The 24,704-nt window shown below is 50.3% G+C and overlaps 1 protein-coding gene across 3 annotated transcripts in view; it reads left to right on the top strand.

The window, feature by feature from the left end:
- GAB2 (GRB2 associated binding protein 2) overlaps positions 1–24,704 on the top strand; it is a 98,127-nt gene that overhangs the window by 36,458 nt on the left and 36,965 nt on the right. For all 3 annotated transcript variants that reach the window (XR_008238945.1, XR_008238944.1, XM_052812667.1), the window contains exon 2: positions 18,613–18,913. Coding sequence is in view for 1 of the 3 variants with exons in the window: in XM_052812667.1 (XP_052668627.1) it covers positions 18,613–18,913 (301 nt within the window). In the remaining 2 variants the exon portion in view is untranslated. The remainder of the gene's footprint in view (positions 1–18,612; positions 18,914–24,704) is intronic.

Below are 24,704 nucleotides of genomic sequence, written 5' to 3'. Positions count from 1 at the left end.
TTCTTCCATGCCCTTGCTGCCATAATCTCTCACTTGATCTCGCTGGCTGAAGCAAGGAGACATCCTTGGCTTGGGGTTAGGACTTCCTTTCTTCTGCATCCCTGGATGCTAAGAGCGGTCATCAGGACCGCCTGGGCTACACATGGAGCCCACCCTTGCCGAGAAGGAGAGTCATTCTCCACTGTTTGCTCAGCAGGGTCCTCATTGCTCATCCTTGCTGGTGGGAGGGCGAGGAGGCCACATGTAGACAGGGCAGGGATCCACAACGGGCTTCGCTCCTATTTACTCAGCTGCAGAAACCACTTGAGCTTGCAAAGGGCACCCATAGAGTCAACGCAAACCACCCGCAGCAGGCTGCAGCAGCGTGGTGGGGCAGCGTCAGGCTGGACTGGGAGTGCGGGGATGCACGGTGGGTTTAGGAAGTTCACAGCAAAAGCAAAGCCCAGGATCCCCTGCGCATCAGGAGGTAATGTAACAAGGAGTGGCTTCCCTCGAACTCTTGCAGAGCACAGGGTGTATACATATCCTTGGAAACACCCAGCCGAGGAATCTGGGGTATTTTAACCCAGCACAGACTCCCTGTCTTTCCCAAACACAACAGCCTACGCAAGTCAGGGCAGGAAAGCCACGTACCCTGCGCATCCTCCAGCACGGCCAGAAAGGTCCCATATTTAATAATGTTGGTTTCTAAAGATGACCTGCCTCCAAAGGAGTCTGCAAATGAGATCCTGTACAGCAATACGGTGACTCTCTTATCACGATGTCCGGAGGTGCAATCCCTGATTGCGGCATGCCTGTGTGCCCATGCCCACACCTTGGTTTGCTGCTGTGAGCCGGGGATAACTGCACTGAAATACAAAGGGTTATACTGGTGGGAGAGACATGCAAGTGGGATCAGATAAGCAGGAAAATCTGAATGAAGAAACACTGGGATGGAGGTGCAGCATCCCAAAGTGGAGGGGAAAACATCTTTCAACTTCACTGTGCCCCTGCTTGAGCCACCAGGCCATCAAGCTCAGCCTGACCCACCAAAGGATTTGGGGACAAGGGCTCCCAGTGAGAGCTGGACCTGTTCTTCCCTGACAGCCCGTGTAGGGCAGTCCTCACAGCCTCCGAGCAAATCACTTGGAGAAACTCCCCGCTCCCTTTGGAAAGCATCTGTGGTAGTCCGTGACCCCTGGGCACCTGAGGGGCACCTCCAAAGGCCACACTTGGCTCAGCGGGTCAGGTCCTTCACGCAGGTTGGCCACGAAGAACATTTCCTTCTGGCCTGCCTGGGCCAGACACTGCATTCCTGTTCCAGGATTGATCCCAGATGTGAGTTAGCATTACAAATACATCTCGAAACCCTCATTTCTCCCAGCTGCCAAGTCCTCCACCCCCATCTCAGTCCCTCTTCTAGAGGGATGATTAACACATGGTGCAATAAAACTCATCAGTTACTGCTCTTTCCACCCCTCTTTGCTACAGGTTCAGATTCCCACGCGCTGTTTTCTACCTCTTGGTTTGCAGAACTGTTGCAGGCAGAAAAATTACTCCCCACCCATCATATAGCTACACTTTCCATGCCCAAAGTATTTTTGCAGATACCAGCTCAGTCATTTTTTTTGTAACATCCATCTGAGATAGATTGGGTCTTGATTTGGTGTTTGGAAAACTGCGGCACAACAGGGTAAAACCCCTTTCTCCAAGGTTTTTGACAGATTAATGGCAGCTGCAGCAATGGATCTCACAAACTCCTACCTCCCGATATTGCGTTCAGCTTTCTGCTGCAGTTTATTCTGTCCAATCCCATTCTGCGTACTTTATCTCATCTAACACCCAGGATATATGAGCTTTACGAAGCTAAGACTAAGCAGGGATTAATGCATTTCATGTCTATCCCCAAGGTCTCCCTCCAGGTCTTCTCCTAAGGGGTGAAATTTGGCACACTGTTTAGGTGTCCTCATGACCTTTTCTTTACATACCCCCTTAGTATCAAGGTTAATTGGTGGACCATTTGCTTGAGATAAAGAGCATCGCGTGAGAATGAGCCCCAACAAAGTATTTGGGCTTTAAAACACTCCAGCATGAAGCTGGTGTGATAGTCAGGGCAAGGAGCAGGACACAGGTTGGAACTCCCAACCCCCCCGAGGTTTGAAGGCACCTTGCGGTGGGTGTCCTTTTGTCCTCACTGCACTTTACAGATGCTTTCTTGGTGATGAAGCAAATGGAGCTTTTGTGTCCTCTCTAATAGCCTGAGAGTCCTGTAGAGTCTGAGCACTTTATGGGAGGAGATCGGCTCTATCTTTATGGCACTAATGGAAAAACAAGACCTAATGACAACTAATCCTGCTCATTTCACTTACTTTTGGTGCCCAGCGGTGTTTATGCTGTCAGTTTGGCTTATCCAGTTTTGCCCTGCAGCGCCCTGCTCCTCCACACCCCAGAGGTGTTAGTTTGAATCAGGGATTGCTGTGGAGCAAATCTAGTGATTCCCTTGCTGGAGAAACCCAGGAGCAGAGAAGAGGACAGTCCGGGTGCAGGTCTGGACACCTTCAGCTGGAGGATGTCCAGGATGCACCTTTGCTGTCTCATGAGCACGGTGATTCCCAGCACACGTGGATGGGTTCGTCCACCACCCATCATCATGTTTTCCATTTGCATTTGTAGAGGAGCCAACATGGGGAGGACTCCTGGTTTCTTCCCCAAACCCACAGGTTCAGGGAGGGTTGAGCACTATGTAGGAAGGAGGACCGGGGAGTCTTGTTTCTCTGGCTGTGTCCGTGCGACGTATGGGCTGAATGTTTCCTTTGTGGTTTGGTCTGTGAAGGCTTGTGTCTAGCCCTTTGCTCTCGTGCCAGGGAGTCCCGGCACTTCCATCCTGGAGCTGTCTCACTGAGACAAAGGACATCAGTCTGCGCACAACTTCCCCGGCTCTCCCCTTAGCCCTTCTGACGGTTTTGTGTTGGAGTGGAGCATGCTTAAGTGGGTCAACAAAGAGGTCATTTTTCCCAGTGCAGAGTACCCTAATAAATTAACCAGTGAGCATTTTAATAATACATGAAAGGAGAGAGGTTCGCCGCTTTTGGAAAGGCTTTTCAGCTATTGACGGGGTCAGCAGCTGGGTCAGTGGCCACTGGGATTCCAGTGGAGGGAGAGGTGGTGGGCATCGTCCTCCACCGATGAGCATATCCGTGCCAGCAGGCCAAAACAGAGCTACCCCTGTTTCAACCCACTGATATAAGTGTTGTTAACAGCTTTTCAACACAAATTAACCGGCAGACGGAGGAGCTGCTGTGGGGGCTGGTGGTGTGGAATTAGCACTCGCCCTCCTGTCCACTCCTCTGAAGCCTGAAGCACATGGGCTTCAAGATGGGCTTCCAGCTGGGTTTCCAAAAAGATGAGGCTTGTGTGATCTGTCAGGGGGAACAGTAGACTACCTCAGTTGTGTCTGGCTGCAACCACTTTTAATGGAATAATTTAAATTTAAGGAGAAAAGGCTAATCCACAGAGGTCACGCTAAACAGTCCTGTTGATCTGGTAGCTTCTCAGTTGTTGTAAAGTGGTTTTCAGCACCTCAGCTAATTTATACCCCGTTGGCTTCCTTGATTTTAAAGAAGTCTTTAAAAAAGGCAATCTGTTACCACGACCCCAGGTTATTTTCCTGCCCTGTTCAGCCAGATTTGTGGGCATTCTTCAGGTCAGAGTCAGAATATTTGATGTTCTCGCTGTGTTGTTGGTCAGGCAGGAAATAGGAATGACCAGAAACCCTGTAGCATCCCAAATATGCTATTGCAAAGGCTTCTATAGGCTCTAACTTTTAGAAGACAATAGTGACATGAATATTCATTAGGAGTAGGTTATCTTTGAATAGGCCATCTTCTCATCCGTTTGACCTTCTCATCTATGTTGGCTAAACCATACTACTGTTTATCAAGTGACTTATTATGCACTCGAGTTCCCAAAGCCAAATAGTCTATTTGTGCTTAGGAATATCTTCCCCAGGCTTTGCTTGCTGGCGGGAGGCAAAGGCTGGGGCAGACACGTGGTTAATAAAGTGCCTCAGCCCTATGTTGACTGCTGTTCCTGAGGGCCGTGATGGACTTCGCCAGTGCACAGTTGTACGCTATCGCAGCGTCCATCAGACCCCAGCCATCTGCCTTTGAGACGCTACCTTCTGGAGAAGGTCTCTTTCTTCCTGCGAAGCAGCCCAGGACTTTCCTTGTTCTCTTCCAAATTCTGTGTGGATGGTCTCTGGAGACTGCCTCTCCTAAAGCCTTCTGCCCTGACCAAAACTCTCGATGGCCACTTCCCCTTGGTTGTCAGAAGGGGTCCCATCACTGGAGGACCATGCAGAGATTTGAAAATCTGGTATTTGAGGAAGAGGTGAGCAGAGCAGTATGCAAATTTCCTGCAGGGAAGTTCATGGAGGTCCTGGAAGCAGCAGACTTCCCTCCTTTCCACCAAAAAATGGGAAAAGAAGACAACAGCTTTCCAGATATGGGGAGAAAGGGATTAGCTTAGTCCTGAATAATTACTTCCAATCCAGAAGGTAGAAGAAATGTTCAGAAAAGACTCCCCCAGCAGCAAAAGGTCAATACCCAGCGTCAATCCTGGGCCAAATGGTGGAGCCCACAGTTCTGTTAATGGCAGGTCAGCTATAGGGTAGTGAGGGCAGCCCATACAGCCCCGAGCACGTGGCAAGTGAATTAAAACCTGACAGATCCCAGAAAGATGTCACCCTCAAAAATGGCTTTTCTTTGTGCCATTTTTCAGGGATTAATACTAGGTCTCAGCATTTCTCTAAGCGAAGCAGATCCAATGGCTCCTGCGGGGAGAAGCTGCCAGTGGCACAAAGGGTAATGAAATGGTAAATGTTGAAGACAAATTCATCAGATGGGGCAGTCTGGATCACTTGGCAAGCAGAGCCCGTTTGAAAAAAGTATGTTAGAAGACAGCCCAATGCAAAATTGTACATCAAAGGAGAAGAAATTAAGATTGTTCCTATGGAAAGGGGCAGTGAATCACCAAGTGCAGGGTTTTCTGTGTTTAGTAGAAAGAAACTGCAGGAGCAGTTCCTGACATGAGTTGGTGCTGAGGCAGAAACAGCTACAGTGACCTTTGAAGTCTAAATGAAGGGGTAGGAGTTGCCTTTATTTTTCCTTATATACAGCAATGGCAAAACGTGTTAGAGTAGCTGGCTACTAATGTCTATGCCGAAGAGGAAGAAAGGGAACATGAAAGTATTGCAGAAATGGTGTTCAGCACAGCAAATGCTTAGGCTGGCAGCTGGTTAGTTTTTTGGAAGAGCTGAGAGGCTGGAGTACACAGATGACTGATACTGTCTCCCTGAAAAGGTGCTAAGGATGCTCCGGTCTAGTGGAGAAGGGCAACACAAGAGCCTTTTGCAAGATGCCAAAGCCACAAAGTGACAGACTGGAAGCAACTCCCTCCTTGCTTTTTCTTTCCGGAGATGTGCGAGGACAAATGAGTGGTTACTGGGGTCCATATGGGCATAAATGTGCATTTAATTAAGAGCCTGTGATATAGAAGAAATCCGTTTACAATCATAGGATCGCTGAATAATTCAGGTTGGAAGGGACCTCAGGACACCTGGACTGCCTGAATCTGTGATTCACACAGGTAAGGGGGGAACCTGGAGAAAATTTCCTTCTGCGGGCGCAGGGTTGTGGGACTGGAAGTGTTGTGAGGACTCAACACAGACTCCAACCGACTGCCGTCACTGACATCAGTTTCGGCTATTGGGGACATCTGGAGAGGTGTACCTCATTGTGGCAGGCTCGAAACCAGAAATCTGCGTATTTTAGCTGGCCACCCTCAACCCAGCTGTGCAACAAGTGAGATTCAGACCCTTGCGTCGTGCAGATCTGGGGTTGTCCCCACGTACACCCTGCGTTATCCTCCACTGCTCGCCAGCCCGTGAGCTGAACTGCCTAAGCGTTGTGCCTGCCAGGAGAGCGGTGGTCAGGGCTGTGAGCTCGGCACAGCTAACGGAGAGCCTCGGGGAGTGTCTGGATGTGCATGTGCCTTCTGTGAGTGTCTCCTGGAAACCGGTAAATCCCTCAGCAGGTTTCAGAGGGGCCTGACAGCAGGATGAGATAATTAGGTCTCTACGAGTTTCATCTAAAAGGGTGAGCTGGAAGAGGAGAGTAATCCTCTTTTAACTAAGGAAAGGCTTTTGCATGAGCTTACATATTATGAAGCACCAGGGAATCCACTCATTAGGGTGCTCTTTTAAGCTGCAGGAATGAACCCCAGGTCCCAAAATAAACTAAGCCATGAGAAACCAGCCCACGGGTAAGTGAGTGCCATTGGTGCTGGTCTCCATGGAGCTGTCTTTCTCATATGGGGCTTTCGACTCCGTTTCTCACTTTTGCCCACATTTAATGTGTTTGGCTTCACAGCTTCCTGCCTCTCTGTCTTGCCAAAATACCACCCACACCCACGTTTCCCAGAGCAAAGCCAGGGCACCATGTGAAGCCAGGGCACCCGTGATGGTTGGGCTCTGCCACCAGGGTCGGTGTGGACAATGCTGCCCTTCTTGCTCCTTCCAAGCCTAGCAGATCTGAACATCCATAGAGGGTCAAATCCAAGTCTATCTAGTATTGAATGTTGCACAGTGGTCAGTAAGCAGACACGTAAGGAAAACTCCCTCCTCCTCCTAATGTTTACCCTGTTGTCAACAGTTTTCAATGCAGACTTCCATTGCTACACATGATGGGACTCGGTAATCTTTGGGGGATTTTGTTCAGTCTCCTCTTGGGGCCAGCTAAACTCGAAGCCTCCAGAACATCCTTCAGTGAGGAGTCCCACAGATCATTTCTGTGTTGCCCAAAGGAAAGTCTCCTTTTGTGTGCCCTGAGACTGGTTCCCGTTACCTTCCTGGGACGCCCTGTCATTCTTGTATTAGGCAAGAGTGAGTAGGTCATCTCCACAACCTTCTCCCTGCTGTTGATGGTTTCCTCAGCATCTCTCCTATCCCAACTGTTTTCCAGACTGAGGAGTCCTGTCTCACTTAATCATTCCTTGCAAAGAAGCCATTCCAGACCTTTGATCATCCTTGCTGCCCCCTTTGTGCCAGCAATTGTGACGCTGGCCATGAGATGCAAAGGGTTGTCCAGGAGACTGTGAGTTCAATGTGAGCCAAATCAGGCCAATTCCTCCATTTTTCCATAGTTTACAGATGTAACAGGGCTGCTTCTCTTCCCCCTTTATCTAAAATATCCTCTCACGCTTCTGGTGTGCACCTAGGTGTTTGTGTTGTTTTCCCTCTGGGGTGGCTACAGGAGGAGCACTGAGCCCCTGAGTCGGGTATGCATTGATCTCTGGGTATGGTTGCCCTGGCCCACTCATGAGATATTTGCTCCCTCTTTGGACTAAAACTGTTCCCATTTCCTTCTCTCATCCACCCCAGAGTCCCCCAAAAAAGTGCCCAGCTGTCTTGTAAAGCCCATACTGAAATGTATGGTCTGTGCCAAGTCCCAAGAATCCACTGGTGTCACCATTGCCTTTGCAAAAGACCTGGGTTTGGCTCAGACTGCAGCAGCTTTGCTCAAATTTGAATAATCTTAACCTGTTCACAAAAACTTGGGTTTAATTGAAGATAATCTATATGGGGACACAAAGTCTACTATTTGTCATGGTCAAAAGGGAGCACCTTGCCTCCACAAAAGCAGATCAGTAGCTTGAAGGTGTTGAACCTCCTCCTGCCTCCCTGTATTTTGGGGGCAGAAGGTGTCTTCTGGGTCTGATACTAACTGGAGGACATCCTGGTGTTCCAGCCCCATAGTAGCCCTATATATGCATCCCGACTAGGCTAAGAGCACATTTGGACAGGGATAAATGGCTTCATTTCCTCCAAAAGGGAATTGGTCTGGCTGTGCCAAAGCCACTTAAATACCTGAACCAACACCTGGAGGTGAGCACATTTTTTTGTGTCAAAGATGATTATTGCTGTGAGCAGACAGCTCATGCAGACACGTGCAAGTTGAGCACAGCTAGACATAAACTAGACATAAAAAGGAAAATGTCTTTTCCTCAAGGAAAAGACCATAGAGGCAGCGTGATTGTAGCCAAGGGGTCAAGGGAGTGATTTATTGGCTTGGGAGCCAGAAAACAAGATAAGGACCTCAATACCACTGCAGATTTGAGTAGCCCTGGCTGGGTTAGCTCTCTTCTTTCACTCCTCATCTGCCTTTTCTGTTCCAGTCTGGCATCTCTGAGCTAATGATGTTTCTCACAGCATCTGGCACAAAGCGGCCCAGATTTTGGATAATGTCTTGTGTTGGTAATGTTTCCTTGACAAAAAAGCTACAGCAGGGAAAGATGAAGGTCCAAATTTTGTAAAGGCATGAGGATGGCCAATTCCCGTCGTATTCCCAGGGATCTGGTGTTATTTTCCAGAGGGGGTTGTATGAATGTGTTGGGGAAGGTAAAAAAAGAGAGATTTGAGAGAGTGCATTTTACCAAAGCAAAGCCTTGTACGACTGGACCCTGTGCCGGTTCTTGTATGTCGGGTGGAAGTTTTGGCAATTGGGAGCACAACACCCCTCGCCTCGCTCCCAACCGCTGTCCCAGTGGTATAACTGTCTTTCTCTCAAAAAAGGAGTTGGGCATCACAATGCTCAAGAAGTGCAGTTTTATCACATCATCTCACTCTTGCAGAGGCTAGTCCAGCTGGAGACGGTTACACACTGAGACAATGGGACAGCTCATTAAAAAGTGGCTCAAAATTAAAAAGCTTTGGAGTTTTTCTAAAATCAGAAATCATCCCTGGAAAGGCAAGCCTATCCCAAATATCCTACTACAAACCAGAGAAACCAGGAGACCAGTCCTTTAGATGATGGGAGAAACTTCCTGACACTTTACTATCATCTTGAACCCCACAATACTCCAGTTTATCATCTCAAACCAAACAGGGCATGGTGGTTTTTGCTGTGCATAGAGCCTGTTAAGCTCCAGAAGAGGTTCAGTATCACCTTGTAAGACCCTTTTTCCACAGCCTTTAAGCGAAGGAAGCGGCATGCCAAGGGAAGGAGAAGCATCCTGACACACCTCTCATTCCTGTTGTCCATCTCTGTGTCCATCTGTATTTCCATCTGCCTTCACCTGAGAGATTGAGGGCAGAGCAGTTCAATTACGGGATTGATTCCTAGAGCTGACATGGGTGTCTAACTCCAAATTATTGAAAGTAAGCCTCAAATTGGCTTTTTCAGATTCTTTTCTTGGTTCAAAAGGATTGTTTTAAATCAGCTTTTCTTGAAACAGAAGCAGCATTCAGGGTTATGGAAAGGGGTCACTGGCTGGGAAACCTGTTTCTTATAGCAGCCCCTTCCCCGTCTCCCTCTGGGGCTCATGGATGCTCATGGATGTGGGACAAAAAAACCCCAAAATGCTATGTCCTGCCTAGAAAATATCTCACAGCCAAGCCCAAGCCTGGTGAAAGCAAACCGTGTCCTCTCCTGAGCATCTTCCTGGATGTCGCAGAGGGCTGGTGAGAGGTGACACAGGTGGGAAAGCAGCCACAACCCCGAGGAGAAGGCAGAGGGGAGATGGGCAGTGACGTGTTTTTTTCACGTGAAGCCCATCATTGGGTGCTCATGGGGCAAAGCATCCCTGCAATGAGTTTCGTACGGGCAGAGACTGGCGTATGTTCGCTGAGGAAGTCTGGGGCAGGATCCATGGCCTCTGTCGGTGTGCTGTAGGGATTTTTTGGGGCAGCTACCATGGGGGTAGCAATTTGGGGTAGCCCAAAGCTAGAGGCAAGGGAAGGGAAATCGCTGACAGTGCTGTGGGATTTATTTTGCTCTTGCAGAGGCCAGAAAGCTAGAAAAACTCAGTTATCAAAATGCTGTGCTAGGAGTCATTTGTTCATGCCGCGTTCCCATGTCCAGCCCTGCTTGTGTAATGGCCAGGAAAGCGCTTATCAGAGCCTGATACCAAAGTCTCAGGAGGGAAAAAAAATCTCTGAGCAGTTTGCTTTTTCTTCCAGAAACCCAAAGTTGAAAAAGCAAAGTAAACTCCGTTCTCGCTGTTGGCGTGCTCGCGTGGCGTGGGCTGACTTACCCACGCAGGTTGGTCGGCTCTTGCTCACCTCCGTTGGGTTGAGTGTAGTCAGTGGGGGCAGCTGGGTTTTGCAAACAGGCTTGAGAAGCACCAGTCTCGACGTGCATCATGTAAAATATATATAACAATAGTATCATAATATATATGATAAATATAATATCACTTAATAAGCTGCTGGGGCATCCTGTTTGATTGTCGCAGCCCCTTGTCCATGTCAGCCTTCAAAGAGGCAGCGAGGTGCAAGCCAGCCCTCCGCGGTGCTGCACCGGCAACAGGGTCGGTGAGGGACGAGGACGATGCAGCTTTGTGCTCAGTTCGTCAGTCGTGTGGCAGAGCTGCATGCTTGTGCCCAGCGAGGCGATACGGCAGTGCCATCACCCCATGGCTTGCTCCAACGTTGAGTCAGGATGCAGCCAGGGCGGATGCAGAGGCCGGGAATCATCCTTGGGACCAGCATTGCCGAAAACAAAGTACCTCGAGGCCGAGGATGAAAAATCCCTTTAGTGGCCCTGGCTTCTGGATCAGACCCAGACTAAACAGTTGGCTGGAGACTCGCTGCAATCCCTTCGGGGCCCCGGGGGTATTGCCTGCAGCGTTGCTTTTGTAGGACATGGTCCCTTTTGCCGTGCTGTTTTTCTCGGGCCGACCGATGGGGGCTCGGGGCAGAGGCGATGGCGGTGTCATCTCATCCCTTTGCCAGGTGTCCTGCAGATCCACGGGGAGCCGCAGGCTCTGCCCGTCCCCACGCAGGGACACCCATCTGCCTGCACCTCCTTCGGGTGCCGCTCCGGTCCCCCCACAAAGGGTGTGCCACGGCGGGGTGGGGGGAGAGATTTTGGCTAGGAATAACAGAGTGGAATACAGAACAGGGCTGAATGGCAGGAAATACTTCCAGATAACAAAATCCATGGCACGGCGGCAGGGACACGGTGGAGGCCCTGCACGTGGACAATTCGTGGCCAGCCCCAGAGCAGGAGCTGGGCTCCAGCTCACTCCTTCGAGCCTCGTGCTTTCCCAGCATATTCCCGCTTGCAAAGGAGCCTTGCTGCTTTCAGCAGAAAGAATTACCCAGAAGAGGTTGCTTTACTCAAGGAGAGTTAAAAAATGCCAGTGCTGCCCTTTCTTGTGCTAAATGCTGAGGACGGGTGCGTGACGGGTGGCTGCACCAGTCCCACGTCGGGGATTGGGGTTTGAGCAGTCTCATCAGGTCTCTGCACGACAAGTTCAACACTCCTCGCTGGGAGCTGAATCTAATTACGGAAAAGTAATTCAGATTCAAAGATAACTGAGGTCAGAAGGGACCTTTGGAAATCTCCGGACCAACCTCCTGCTCAAAGCGGGGCCAGCTTGAAGTTAGGGCCAACTCTGGAGGCAAATCACATTGCTCCTGGTCTTATACAGGCAGGTTTTGAATATCTCCAAGGATGGACATCACCCCATCTGGGTTTTTTTGTCCTACCACTCATTGTAAAGCCTTTTCCAGACATCTAATGGGGCCTTCCCATTGCGTCTCATGCTGTCCCCATGCATCTCCCAGGAGAGTTTGGCTCCAGCCTCTCTATACCCTCCAGGTAGGAGCACTCCCGGCCCACCCCAGTGTTTCCCTTGTGTCTTTCTTTCTCAGACAGTCACAGCTTGTCTGGTGGTGTAAGTACAACCTCGCTACTTGGTATTTTGTTTTTCCATCCCATCCTTAATCATGCGCTCCAGCATCCCAGCAGAAATGCAGTCAGCACCCTCACGTCCCGGAGAGATCTTTATTTTCCTAAGATTGACCATGCAGCACTGAGCTACTGAAATCTTTCCAACCGGAGAACTCCCGTAAAATAAATATGGAGGGAAATGTTTTCCACATTGTGTCACTGCTTTGTCGCCCATCACGTTCACAGAGGGGAATGGGTCCTCCAGCTCACACCAGCATACCATTAGCTCTGAGCCATCCCAACCCCTCCCTTCCCTGGTAGCAAACATCTCCGATGGCAGGAGCTGTTTTTGAAACTCTCAGGTTTTTAAATGATCTTGCAAATAGGTTTTAGTCTGTGTTTGAGCCTCACCTCCTTCAAACCCCATCTCAGCCAGCTGTGAGTGATGCTCGGTGTGGGAATGCTCACACCGGCTGTGCCGCCCTTGGATGGGTTTCGCACGTACCAATTCCGCGTGTGCTCTGAAGCCTAATTACACCTCTGGCAGTGGGAAGAAAAAAATCCCAAGATGGAAGGTCAGTTTGACAGCCTGAGATACACACTGGGTTGGGGGTTTTTTGCATCACCATTACTTCCCTTGATCCCCCAGCGAGCCAAGGACGAGCTGCCTTGTACCCCAGCAAGGTTTCCTGTGCCCTCCAGGGTCTCACCGCTGCAGTGCGGCGTTATTAACGCTGCCAATCAAGCCTCCCCCAAAGCGATGCTGCTAACGAACTTGCTGTGAACTCGGCCATGGCAGACGCATGATTAGCGGGGATCAGTCTCCATCCCTTTCAAGGGTGAGAGGAGCGGGGTTGGGACCTGTCTGTTCCCAGCATCGCGTTGAAAGGTGCTGTGAGCAGGCAGTGGGGAAGTAAAAGGTGCTTGGAGAGCCATGGGGGGGTCTGGAAAGGCAGGAGGGGGCTCAGGGAGCTCCTGTTTGCTCTTGGGCTCAGGGACATCAGGGCTGTGTGGGGGCAATCAGCCAGCAGAACCGTTACCTGAGCAGATACAGGGGCTTCCTCACTGCTTGCAAATCTTCTTCCAAGCTGCATTTCCTTTGAGTTAGTGCTAACACAGGGAGGGGAGAGGCGTTCTTGCATGAATAATAAAACCAGCATCCTCCTGTCCATCAGATGAGATAAAAAGCCCTCAGGGACACAGAGGAAGACAACATTATTATACAGGTCACCAGTAGGTTATTCTACAATCCTCCTGTATGGGGCTTCACTCCCTGTTGCTGGTAGCACTGGCCGCAGTAGGGAACCGTGTCTCTTGTGGGAATGGGGTGGCCAGGGCAGGGTCAGCCTGGTGTGGGGTAACACAGTCCGACAGCTACAGTCGGTGTCATTGTTGCACATGGCAAAAACAATAACGCCACTGAGTGAGCCAAGCCACCCGAAACGTGGTCTCGGGATACCCCCATCATCTCTATCCCCCTTTCCCAGGGATGATCTTGTCAGGATGGCTAAAGAAGTGGTAGCTGGGAGGGGACAGCAAGGGGACACGGTGACTGGGAAGAAAGGTGAGACCTTTCCAGGTGTCGCGGTCCTTCTCACGTGCTCCTGGAGCGTGAGTTCCTCTCTGTCACACCAGATGCGCCAGGAGCCGGAGGGCAAACGTGCTTGATGGGGTGCAAGACCACTCTGCACTGCAGAGTGAAAACTGGGGGCATGTGGGGCTGGGACAGGCTCGGGGCTTTCCGTGGGCATGGTGGCATCCCTGCTGGCAGCTGGTGGCCATGGGGGCAATGGCAGGAGCCGTCCTGCACCCAGGGCTTCTCTGGTTCTGGGCAACTCTGGGACACAAGAGCCTGCTTGCCCCGCTGTGGGGTTTCCTGCTCAAATCGCTCAGTCCCTGGCTTCATCCCGGTGTGAGAAATTTGCCTGATGTCATGGCTAAGTCGCTCATCCCGCCTGTCAGCTCGGATTAGATCCTGTGATTTGTGTCAGATCAGATTTTGGAAGGTTTATTTCACGCTGGTGATGTGCTGCGCTCGCAAGGACAAAGGTGGCGGTGGGGGGAGAAGGAGTAGGGCAGAGAGATTTCCTGGGAAATATATTTTTTCTCTTCTCTTCTCTTCTCTTCTCTTCTCTTCTCTTCTCTTCTCTTCTCTTCTCTTCTCTTCTCTTCTCTTCTCCTGTCCCAATATATGCTATAAGGGTGTGGTGGTGAAATTATTAATATTTAAGATTTGAGAGGTCTGGCTCAGAAGTTTATCCTAACTGAAAGAACATTCCTTTCAAAGAAAAGCTAACAGCCTCTGACCGTTTCCAACTCCTCACTTCTGAGCTAAGATAATACTGGGAGGGCTACTCCTATAGGCCCCACCAAGAGCCATCTCTCCGTACTGTCACTATATTTACTGTTTGATTCCTTCTTAGGCTTGTGGCAGTTAGCAAGCTCCCTAAGGATGGATACCTGGCTTTGCTAACATAGAAATTATTATTTTCCTCACCTCTTTTTTTTGTGAAACAATATATAGGCTGGGTCTCTGCAATCACTTGGCAGAGAACAGGGGAGCAGAGGGTGAGATGCTGTCCGAATGTCCTCTATGACATGTCCTTAATGGCACTTGGGTTATTATACGCTTGGAGTCTCCAGATTCTCTGACAAGGGCCAGTCTGAACCCTCCGCACTGATGCCACCAGCTCTGTCACAGCATTGCACCATCAGGACAGCCACAGGGAACATGAGGGACCTCACTCGTGGTGTGGTCAGAAGATCTCCCGTGACGCTATCTAGGTTGCTCAAGAGCAGCCACCTCTCTGGTTGGGCTCTCCCGGTTCCTCACCCAGCAGAGGGGACAGGAAGGGTCCCAGCCCCTGCTTGAGCCCCCCAGAGCATCCCCGCTAAGCGCACTCAGCCAACGAACCCAGCAGCACTGCCTTCTCTCTGCCAACCCAACTCCCCAACCCATAAACAACCAATTCCAGGTAGCATCCAGCTGGAAAGGGGTCAGTTTTGTAAACTTTAACTTGCCACGGCACTGTTGAGGTGGAAAGCAATCAAGCAGCAGTCGTGGTTCTTGGCACCCAGGGAGGATTTACATTGCACTGGCAGCATGATGGGCATTTTTTTAACAAACAAGTCTTTAAAAGAAGTACTTGCCAAGCATCAAAATATTTCTCAATGATATTAAGGGCCTTTAGCAGCTGTAATTTAACTGTGAAGCAATCTGATGCAGGCAAAGGACCACACAGCTGGAAATTTGTGCCGCAAAGGCACCATTTTATGGCTGTTAAGCTGTTGGCCTCTCTACGTTGTAAAGCTGTTAAACAAACACAGTCCTTGGCTCACACCACGTGTCGGTGAGGCACAGTGTTTTGGCAGGAGCGGGCTGACAGAAACAGGGGCTTCAAAGGAGCTGGGAAAAAATAGAAATAAGGAGAGAAGGAATATTCAGGTGGAGGAGGATATTCATGTTGGCCATCACAGCTGCGTGGTGGGAGAAGGTGGTTTTGGAAACAGAATGGGTAGGTTCACGTGGAGTTGCATCCTCCTCTGGTTTTGCATGGGCTGCGATTGCCATGCACATATGGATCCTATGCATCCTGCTGCTGTCGCAGCTGGTGGTCAGTAGACCCTTAAGTCACGCTCTTGCAGGAAGGTGATATTCTAGGGAAACCTAAACATGGAAGATTTGGATGATATTGATAGCTTTGAATGGGGAAATAGGTGTCCCAGGAGGATGGGCCACATGCTGCAGGCTGTGTATACTTTGCCACATATTGCTATATGTTGAAGCAAGCTCCATTAGTGCCACGAGATGCTCCAAGAGCAGCCCCAGCCTGGCAAACACAGGCTGAGCCCTTTTCTTACTAGAGACATAGCAAATCCACAGGGAAGAACTAAAATACACCTGCTGAACTCAGTGCTCAAAAATTCAAAGAAATAGGGAAAATCTCCACAAAAATAAGAAGGTGCCTGGCTATTTATTATTTCCTTCCATTCTCTTCTAGTGGTCAATGCTTATTCCTCTGGCTCAGAAGCTGATCTTAGGAGGCAGGAACGGCTGGTCCTGCTGTGGGGATGTGCAGTGGGAGACGCATCCAGCTGTGCTGCCTGCAGCTGCCTGTCCAGGACAGGCAAGTCCAGACGCTGCTGCTGTGAGCTGTTTTTCTGGGTCAAAAGATGTTTTAGAACACTGGTGACTCTTTATCATCAGGAGGGCACCAGGCAGAGGTGGACAGGGTGATCATCCCAGGTTGGTGGGGCTGTTACCCTGTCCAAGGGTCCCACCCTGCAGTGATACTCCAGTTTCTGAAGCTTCCCAAGAAATTTTGTCCTGGCAAGAGCAGTTCTTTTGCAACCAGCTTATGTTGGGACTTACCCAATACCACCGGACTGCGTGTGTTATACTGTTTTCTCTGCCAAATATTGACTGTGTGGGGCTTTCCATTGCTACCAGACAGACCAAAGACAACTAGAGAAGTTGTGGCTCTCGCATTGGCAATAAAAAGGGAAGTTGTGGTAGCATCGTTGGCCTTGCTTGCAGCATTTCCTCCTATTTTTTCCATGAAAGCTCTAAATTCTGGAGTCTAGTTTCTGTACTTTGTGGGTTTTTTAATGCAAATTCTCAGCCATGAAGGGATGCTGCAAGGCTTGACTCTGAACAGTTGAAAAGCAATGAGCCAAGTAGCAAGAACTGGTGTTGGATGTGTCTTCATTCAGGTGGTGGTTTGTGTGGTGGCACAACTTGATCTTTTTTCAGGCCCCCTCACTGATGTGTGCCCATGTCTTAGTCCTGACAAGTGGCTGCAAAGAAACGGCTCAGTGTTAATAGGAAGAAGCTAACAGGACATTTTTCACCTAGAGCTAGAAAAAATGTTCATGAGTTTGTTTCCCGCTGATTTTGGGTGATCCATTTTGAGGAGATGGGCTAGAAAATTATTGCTGCTGCCTGGTGAAATTGGTTTTTTCCCTCCCTGATGGACGCAGCTCTGCCCTGTGCATTTTTTTTTCATCTAAAAGCAGCCGTTTTGATGAGAAGTGGGTGAGCGTCTCCTGGATGAACCCAAAATCTGCTAGCCTTGCACGTCCTCTTGCTAAGCAATTTGCTGCTCCGCTGCATTTGGAAGATTGCACTGAAGTTGCTTTCCTGGCATCTGGAGCCAGTTTGAGAATTAGTGCAAAACTAATTTGGTTACAAATCTCAAACACACCAACAAAAGCTACTTTTAAGCCTTTGAGAAGTACACTGCAAATTAGACAATTCAGAGAAAATATCACAGGGATTTCTTATCCTTATTTCAGCCACCAAATTCTCCAAAACTGCGGGATCCTGGTGCAATTGGGTGGCTGAGATCTAGCACGTCCCATCACCAACACACAAAGCTGTGGTCACCTCCTAGGGAGCATCATGGAGGTCCCATGGGCTCTCTTGGGTTACTAAAGGTGTTTGTGGCTGTTGGTTCTTCCTTCTTAGGGACATCATGTGCTTCCTCGTGACCCAACCTCTCATAATCACATGAACCCAAAAACTGGTGATATTTTTAAAAAATAATTAAGGTAAAGCTCATAAAACAAGCAAACATCCATGGCCGGGGCAGTATAGTGGGAATCACATCCCCTCCCTTCATGTCCTTTGGCACAAACTGAGGTCTGCATCAGATAATGCAGGAGCACTGGCCATACCCCACATCACCCCGCTCAGCCGCGTGGGCCGTACCCAGCCCACGTTGTTTGTTCACCTCTCAAACCTTCGCTGCCTTCAAAGGGAGCCTGAACAAACTCAGATGTTTTAAGGACTACGCTTAGATGTAGTCCTTCTCTTCCATGCGCCGTGGGAGCCGAGCCCTTCTGCAAGGCAGCATAGCTCTGCGATGGGGAGCAGCTCAAGGTGGTCCCTCACCCTGTGCATCCCTCCCGAAGGTGTCAGGATGCTCGTGCAGAGCCCACCCCCAAAAATAACCCCTCCAGCCCATGGGATGGGGAGATACACCTGCACGATTCTCTGCGTGATATAAGTCATAGCATTTAGCGCATTATCGTTGTGGCTATTCCCCCTCCTGTGGGCTCCCAACTGCATTTGGCATGGGGAAAGCAGAGAGGCCGCAGCTCCCAGTGCCAGGGCTGATGGCTGACATTTATTTTGCCGGTTTGCTTCAAACACCGTAAACCCCTGTGTCCGTTCCCCGGGTGGTTTGGCTGGAGGCCGCCGTTGGCAGTACTCGGAAGAATCAATGATAACCTTTTCCTTTGCTAAGGAGTTTCCTACGTACCGGCTAGCAGAAGATGCTGAAAAACAAATGAAGCTTGGATTCTCCATGGGTCTCCCTGGCATTATTCCTGATATTTAAAAAAACAAACCAGTTCCCCGTTGGTTTTATTAGCCTTTCTATCCTGGCATTTAAACAGAGTTGGGATTGGCGCGGTCGGTATCTGCAGACACACGCTGTGATGCTTTCAGGGGTTTCTCTGAAGGGCACGATACCCAGGGCGCTGTGTCCGAAGCACCTGAGCTCCTCCGAGCTGCTGGAAGGCATTTCAGCACTGTAATTGCCGGTAATGCCGCCCCACAGATTATCTCGCATCAAAGAGCGAAGGGTATTTGGGTCCTGGGAGTGCAGCTGGGCTGTAGGGTAGGAGCAAAGTTGCTCTAAGCCTCAAGACTGGCACTTCTTCATCTTAAGCTACAATGATATTTCAGTATTTAATTCTCTTGGATAACCAGTGGGATTTGAGTATTGAACTGAGCTGAGTCTGTGCACCTCTTGCAGGGATGTCCTGAACAGCATTCCAGAGCATCCCAGGGCAGAGAGGTGTCACGTCCATCTGTGTCACCCTGTGCCTGGCAGTGGTTTCTTGGCCCTCACAACTTGAGCGATGGGGTTCATGCTTCCTCTCTTCTTGGTTTCAGGCATGGAAGAAACGCTGGTTCGTCCTGCGCAGCGGTCGGATGAGTGGCGACCCCGACGTCCTGGAGTACTACAAAAATGACCACTCCAAGAAACCTTTGCGTGTGATCAACCTCAATTTCTGCGAGCAAGTGGACGCAGGCCTGACCTTCAACAAGAAGGAGCTGCAAGACAGCTACATCTTCGACATCAAGACCAGTGACAGGACCTTCTACCTGGTGGCTGAGACCGAGGACGACATGAACAAGTGGGTTCGCAGCATCTGCCAGATCTGTGGCTTCAACCAGTCTGAGGAGAACACAGGTACCGTGAGAGCTGTGTCCGTGGCCAAGAGCATCTCCTGTCCTGTCCTCCCAGTGGGGTCCGGCTCCTCTTTCAGATCAGACCTGTGGGAGGGGGGTGCAGCCCACCACAAGGCTGGGAGTGCTGGAGTGGGGAATGGATGGACACGTGGGAAACCTCCATGAGGCTTTTCTACCTTTGACATCTTGAAGCAGGGCAGGCTTTGCCCCTGTGAGCCACCTAATTCATTTTCCCCCCCCGTAACTGTAGCTCTTTGAGTCTCTTACAAGAAGTTGGTACAGTCTGGGGACTTTTTTAGCTGCAGCCTTTGTCCTCATCCATCACCAAAGTCCCACTGAGAGTCATGGGAACCAGCAGTGAAAATCCCCCTTGTTCAGAAGTTTCAATCCCTTGGTGGAGTAGGGGAGAAGATTTACTGGGACCATGTCCCTCACTGCTGTGGTTGTCCCCACTGCTGACAGGCTCTCATGTGAAGAACGGACACGTCTTCCCCACCTGCATCCCCGTCTCCTCCTGGGACCCACTGGGAAAATGCTGGGAGGGGAGAGGAAAACACCGGGTGGTTTTGTGCAGCGGTGGGACCTGTTCCACCGGTCGTTCTCCACCATGCAAACTGAGTTGCACTGTGGCAAGCCTCTGCGGTGAGCACCGGTGAGCTGCCTCCACTTCCCCGGCACCATGAGGGCTCACATAAATCCCGAGTGAGATGGGATGGGGGGGTGAGCATGGGGTGCAGCTCTGCCGTCACCCGCCGGTCCCATTACATCTGGTAGCACTTCTGGGCATCTTTGCTTTATCTCATCCATGGTCCAGTCTCATCCAGGGGACTCCAGTCCTGCGCTCGGTCTACATGAAACTCCCCATAATAATGTCCAGCTTGAATCTGTTTTGCTCCGTCGCAGAGCAGCTGCCATCCGTGGGAGCTGAAACCCTGCCAAGAGCTTGTCAGGCAGGACAGCAAACAAAGCATCACAGCAGCGCGGATGCGATCTCCACCAACTGACGCATGAAACGGGACGTCACCTTGGCAATGGGCGTACAAGTGGTAGAAAGGATCCTTGATAACACTGCCAGCGCGGTCTTTCAGGGAAAGGTCAGGCTAAATAAATTACATCCCGTTCCGATGTCAGCAGCGCAGTCCTCGAGGTTCAGCGAAATTGTTCAGGCCCCTTTTTTAAGAGCTGTTTTGTTGGAGGATTTTCCATTTTGCATACGTTCAGCTGGGGGAACTGTTTTTCTTCCCATTTAGTAAAATGAGCTTTCAGCCCAGCAGCAGTGGGATCGATACTGGACTTCAGTGAAATATAAATCTGGGCAGCAAAAGGAAAAACAATCTGCCGCTTGCAAGTACATCTGTCCCAAAGGGCACATAGGGCTCGTCAGGCTGCAGAGATCCGAGCGTTATTCCCTGCAGGATCATGGAGTGACATCAGCAAAAGAGGAACAAAAATCCCTGTTTGTAACAAAATCACAGCTCGTTAATGGTGTAGGGAAAGTACCCACTTGAAACAGTACCCAGCTGCCAAAGCATGGTTTTCTGAGTCAGCTGAGAAAAAGCCTGCAACTGCGACTGCAGCAGATGTGTCCAGATGCTGCAGAAAAGAGGGAGCATGAATTATTCAGGGCTGGTTCTTCACTTTGGTGCTTACCGAAGCAGTGACCCCACACTCATCTTTCCTTCACCGTCCCTGCTAAGTAATGGCAAATAAATCATCAATTTCCCAAAGTAGATAATGTTTGTTTGAAGGACCCACAGCCCAAGGCTGGGCAGAGAGGTTGAGGGATCATTGCAGCATGATGGCTATTGGGAGTCTTGTCCATCTTGGAGTACATAAGCCCATCACCCATCCTTCATGATGTGTCAGCTGGAGGGAGAAATAAAACAGTCGTAGCAATATTTGTAACTGCTGTGTTCCCTGTTCATCACCTCCTTGAAGCCATGGGTTGATGGATGGGAGAGTATGAGGAGTTTGCATGAGATTAAAACAGTTCCTGGGTAGAAACAGAGCTTGAGACATCTGGCATTTCTTTCTTAGATCTTCACCCCCTCATCCTCAAGCCTCTCTGTGCCTTGTAGCCTCTGCCTTGGAGAATGAATGAGTCAGTAATTGGATGCACCAAAAAGGGGAGGAAAAGGTAACCATCATGGGCAGGAATAGCTCCATGCTAATTGTAGCAATTAATTAACTAAACCTCCCTCTCCCAGCAGACAGGCAGTGTGACGGAACGAGATCAGAAACTGCCGGGGAAGCCACTGTGCACATTTTTCTGGGTGTACTCGTTCCTGGGTGCGTGACTGCTTTATACTGACCCGAAAGCCTTGCTGGGTCCAGCCCCAAAGCTGGGCTGTTTCAGCTGGGTTTTATTCACATCCCGGCCACGGAAACGCTCCATCACTCGCAAAGGCGATTACTACAGCTGCCATCACATGCTGCATTACCTCCTTCTTGAAGGGATACCCCACATCAGCTGAGCCCCAGCCACTGGTCACGAGTTTGCTTTTAACCCACCAGTGGTGGAGGAAAAACTCATTAGCTTTGGGGGCAGTTTGGGTAAAAGCCTATTTCAGCAGCTCCCCACGATGGTAGGGAAAAGACAGGTTTTCAGTTGCTTTTTAGCACGATTTAGTGAGTAAATGGGCAACCCGAAAGCAGCTGCACGTGGCGATGCAAACTGGCTGCAAACCCTCTGCACCAGCTTGGGACCATGCTTGGGTGCTGCCCATGCTCCCAAAAGGCAAAAAAAATTAAAAATCCAAATGAATTTATACCCTTTGATTCTTCATTCTGTTTACCGCTCAATGGAAGAGTGTAAATTTTCTGTCGCTTGGTTTTCGCATTAGTCCTTCATGTCCTGTCTAGACTGGGGGACTCTAAGGATTAAGAAATAGGATGGAGTCTGGGCGTTTTAATGTCATGCTGCGGTTAGCTGCTGGTTTAGCTGATCGCCAGCTGCATTACACATCTGGTTCATCGAAAGGAAGCTTGTTTCAGCCTCAGGGACCTAAATGTCAGTGAAGCGGCAGGTACCGCCGGCTGCCCCAGCACCGCCGAGGAGCAGCCGCTCCGCAAAGACGCCGTGGTGGCTTCGTTCCCCGCCCCGACCTGAAAATAATTGCAGAGCAGTGTGATTACATCTGCTGGGAGAAGGGAAATTAAATTGACTCTAAGGTGTTTACCCAGACTGTGGCAAAGCTTTTTGTTTCTGTTAACACCTATTTACTTTGAGAGCTAATTACTCTTTTTGAACAAGGGGAGCCTTGCAGGATCCTGGCTCCTCTGCGGGTCCAAGGAAGGCGATGGTGCTCAAGGAAAGGAGATTTGCTCCTGGCTCAGCGCTGCTTTTACACTGCAATTTGCACTGCTGCTACCTCCGCTGACTCAAATACGATGCGGGGAGACCTGCCGGGAACACTGAGCCACAGGCTGCGGGAGAAACGCAGGCGCGTGGGTATTTCAAACCATCTGCATTTTCCCTGCCCTAGTGGGCAGGCAGCCAGGGCTCAGCTGTGAACTGGATTTTCTCATATGCTTTGTTTGTTGGAGTTAAAAAAAATACCAAATCCCACTAAACATATCTTGTGTGCCATTAACCCTTTCTGGAGCTGATGCTTCAGCCCAAACTCCGCCTTGTCCCATTCCCAATATGACAGAGGTGCAGCTACGGCAGCGTATAATTTAATTTCTAGTGAACCAATGTGTGTCCTTGCAGTGAGCATGTCCTTGCAGGGGTCCTATGCACAGGTTAGTTATTTTGGAGGGGTCGATACCTTTATTAACTCTATCCCAATTTACTGTGCCACCCCCAGCACCTCCGTGGAGCTCCTCTTCCACCTTCTCCGTGGGGCAGGGGCTTTCTCAGGGGCTCAGATTTGTGAGTGCGGAGCAAACACCTGGGGGGTGTTTAAGAGTTTATTCATGCACGGCATTAATGCCCCTGTGCTAGAAGTTTAACCCAGCCATGAAGCGGGGAAGGGAGTAGTTGCGGGTGAGTAAATGTCCTTGTTCTGAGCTCGGAGAGGGTGAACGGGGCGTGGGAAAAGGATGGTGCTGGGCTCCTGCCCTGATGGGTTGTGTCTGGCAGCAGTGGCCTCCCCCACCCAGCCCAGGCATGTCGTCTTCTTTTTTTTTTTCAACTGGGACTTTATTTCTTTTATTTATTTCTCTGCTTTCTGCCAGGGGGCTGCGCCAGGGCAGTCCCAGGCTCTGGCTCACTCCTTGCTACATCTCCAAGGCCCAGCGCTGGCATTTTGCGTCACGGCTGGGATCGATCCCCAGCAATCCCAAGGCTTTTACTGTCTCACTGAATGCAAGTCAGGGCCAAGCATTAATGATTAATGGAGAGCTGAGTGTCTCTCCTTCCTCCTTCAACTCTGCCACACTCACTCCAGCAGAGTTTACCAGATCAGCCTTTGGACACCAGTCCCTTTCCACTTACATTGATGAGAGCTCCTATGCCCCACATGCGTGGTCTCTACTGAGGGTCTCTTTGGCTTGATGCTGCCCCAGACCCTCCACTGGTTGCCCCCCTTCCAGCCCATGAGAGCAAATTTATTGGTTTAGTACCCACTTGACTTTCTTTGGCTGGGAGTCCCATATGGGTCACTGGCTGGTTGCTCCCCAACCTGCTGCCTGCTCACACAGGCTGCCTGCAAGTCTGTGCTATGAGCCCATACGGCTGCTTTTGCTCCCTCCTTGCTTCTCCCCCAAAAACCTGTTGGTCCCAGCATCAGACCAGCAATGCCCCCCGCCCCATCAGTTCCTTGCAGCCAGGTTTGCATGAGTGTTTGCTGAGCAAAGGGAGCTCGACATGGGCTGGAGTTTTTACCATCACAAAGATACCCCTGAAGACTTGTTGGGAGGACAGGAGCTGCCCCAAAACTCAGTGAAGAGGCTTCAGGTAGCAAGACTAGAGTAAAAACATACGTTTGCACGTCATACACCACCCACCTCCCCCAAATCATCGGTGTTCGCCATCCCTGCACACAGGAGTGGGGCACTGGGGAGCTCACACAAGGCGATGGCCCTGGGGCAGCCCCCACATTCCTGCTGCTGCTACCTCTTCCATGGCCAGGCGGAGGGGGGACACTAATGACCACCACAAGACCAGGTCCTTCCTTGCTATTGTGCCCAGCACATGCCTCCTTCCTTCCCTGCTTGCACCCTGGAGGAGTTACAAGCCCAGTGCCATGCTGGGGGCTGAGAAATGGGGGCAAGGAGGGAGATGTGGGGGTGTTCTTGTGTCCCTGAAAGCACCCGGGCCCTGATGCGCTTTTTTTTGGTGTCTACAGGCAGCACTGCCACCTAAGGGCAGCCGAGCAGGCAGCCCCTTGTGGAGCCTTGTGCCCTCAAGCTGGGCCAGGACTTGACTCTTCAGCTTCTGTTGTTGCAAGTCAATTGGTCTTGACTTCATCTTTAAGCTGTGGTATTGGTTGTACTTGGATATCAGCTCATTTGGAGGCCAGTCTGTCCCCCAGCAGACAGTATGACACTGTATGGCAAGTGATGAGTGAGAAATGGCGATGAGCGAGCGATGAATCTAGTGGAAGGTGTCCCTGCCCATGGGTTGGAACTAGATGATCTTTGTGGTCCCTTCCAACCCAAACCATTCTATGATTCTATGACTACAGTTGAGTTGAGCCTAACCCATGGGGTAGATGGGGCAGATCTGGTTGGGTTCTCTCATGTATCCCACCTTCCCACGTCTCATTCACCTACCCAAAGATCTGATGTCCCCTGACCAACCTGGGACTTGGAAGTGGCCTGCACTGGGACAGCAATGTGGAGTTCGT

The sequence above is a fragment of the Harpia harpyja genome, chromosome 17 (genome assembly GCF_026419915.1).
Source record: "Harpia harpyja isolate bHarHar1 chromosome 17, bHarHar1 primary haplotype, whole genome shotgun sequence".
NCBI classification, from domain to species: Eukaryota; Metazoa; Chordata; class Aves; order Accipitriformes; family Accipitridae; genus Harpia; species Harpia harpyja.
This window is presented reverse-complemented; position numbering and strand designations above follow the sequence as displayed.